This window comes from Crocodylus porosus, unplaced genomic scaffold (genome assembly GCF_001723895.1).
Source record: "Crocodylus porosus isolate Cpor-Errol unplaced genomic scaffold, CroPor_comp1, whole genome shotgun sequence".
In the NCBI taxonomy this organism is placed as follows: Eukaryota; Metazoa; Chordata; order Crocodylia; family Crocodylidae; genus Crocodylus; species Crocodylus porosus.
This window is the reverse complement of record NW_017728886.1, coordinates 62,269,662-62,271,631: the sequence shown is the minus strand read 5'-3', so window position 1 is coordinate 62,271,631 and position 1,970 is coordinate 62,269,662. Positions and strand designations below refer to the sequence as shown.

General features: G+C 43.2%; 1 protein-coding gene across 1 annotated transcript in view; it reads left to right on the top strand.

Annotated features, from left to right (window-relative positions):
* The window catches only part of FKBP14 (FK506 binding protein 14), a 14,071-nt gene that overhangs the window by 2,803 nt on the left and 9,298 nt on the right, over positions 1 to 1,970 (top strand). The window contains exon 2 of the mRNA XM_019535441.1: positions 949 to 1,100. Coding sequence (XP_019390986.1) covers positions 949 to 1,100 — 152 coding nt within the window. The remainder of the gene's footprint in view (positions 1 to 948; positions 1,101 to 1,970) is intronic.

Sequence of the window (1,970 nt, the reverse complement as noted above, 5' to 3'; positions counted from 1 at the left end):
GGCCCTCCACCCCCCCCTGTGCCCCTCACTCCTGACCCATAGCCCTCTGCACTCCCAGTCCTGCTGGAGGAGCCCCAACTTTCAGCATCTTGACCAGGCTGGAGCTCAGTGGCTCTGATTCATGCAGGCAGTGGTGGGGTGTGTCTGGCCCCATCATGGGCTGGAGGGAAGAGAAGGGGAGGCTTGTGGCACCCCCCAACCCTGGGATGGGGCTGCTGCACAGTGCCAGGCAGGTTGACCATGACCCCCTCCTTCCCCACAGCAGTATCTCCTGGCTGCTCAGCCCTTGCAGCGAGCACAGGCACCGGCCCCAGCTGGCCACAGATTTCCCCGCTGCCCTCAAAGTTCCTCCTGCCTTGTCGCAGCTGCAGCCCCCACCCTGACCAAATGCCTGGAATTTTGCTTTGCTCTGCTGGTGGGAGTAGGGGGAGGGTGATTGGACATAGGCGTGACTATATATGTAATCAAAGTAATGATTTGATTACATATATGCAGTCTCCCAAGTAATCAACATAGGTGTGACTATATACTAATAAGAGATTCTTATTAATCTTCTTATATACTAACAAGAGCTTATACTGATAATAGTTCCAAATACTATAGGAGCTTTTCTATACTGACCAATAATCATTTAAGTGGAAATTGATTACCAGAGAAACAAGGGAGATTTGCTGCTTCTAATATAAAAAGAAAATGTGGTATTAGCCCTACAAATTGGTATTGCTCAAGCAATAAAGGTGTTTTAACTTCACACCTCTCTAGATTTTTTTGGTCTTTATATAGAGACTTAAATGAGCAAAGCCTAGCCTGCTTTCTCTAAAGAGGTACAATTATTGTTTAGGGATTCTGGCTAAAGGTCTATAATGTGAGCCTGTTCAACATGGCGTAATGGTTAATCTTCAGGTTTCTGCAGTTTATACCATAAGTATTTTATACCATTCTTTTCAGCCACAAGCATAACAATGGTCAACCCATGTGGTTTACTCTTGGCATAAAGGAAGCTATTAAAGGCTGGGACAAAGGCTTGAAAGATATGTGTATAGGAGAGAAGCGGAAACTGACAATTCCACCATCCCTTGGTTATGGAAAAGAAGGGAAAGGTAATACATCTCAAACCTCCCCAAGCTCAGTATGTTCTTAATCCTGTACTGTATTGTCGCAAGCATATAAGTATTCTATAAGTTTGCTTATAGAGGAGAATTTGAAAGTAATATACCTTGGTCAGCCAGTTGACTGTAGCGTACCTATAATGCCAAATTCTTTATCACTGTGCACAGGTATAAGTAACAGGACAAAGTGGATGACAGATGGTCTCATTCTGACTTGGTACCATTTTAGGCAACACTTGATTGCTGACGCTGTGCACGAGGTAGCGGAGATTTGGCCCCCAAATTTCAAAAGTATTCATTCTTTTGATTTGAAATGTTTGCTGAAGAGCTAAAACTATCAGATACATGGAGTAACTGGATTATTTCTTTTTTCTCTTCATATGTGAGCACTGAGCAAAACAGTGATATTACCAGCCACTCAATTATTTGTCCTGCCTTTGCTCTGTAACCTGGGGAATGAGTCATGCTTTCTTTCCTGAAATCCCATGAAGTGTATTCCCTGCTCTGCCCTCCACATCTGTCAACAATCAATTGAGCTGTAGTACTGGGACCCACTGCTCATTTCCACCTGTCAAATGGCTTTTAGCATATCTTTTGCTATGATTCTGAATAGTTAAGATTTTGGGAGATTGTAAATCCCAAAGTATTATATGGGATTACAGGGAGGAAACTGTCCCAGATATCTCAGAACGTTCTCAGCAAGGCTGTTGTCTGGCATATGGCTTGCAAGGATATTTACTCTTCTGTGTCCTCTAAGCAAAGGGCACAAAATAACATGGTATGCCAAAGAGGAAATATACTTCTGATAGTTTACCACTACCATGGATGAAGGTGCTTATCTATTTTACTGACTGAAAATAA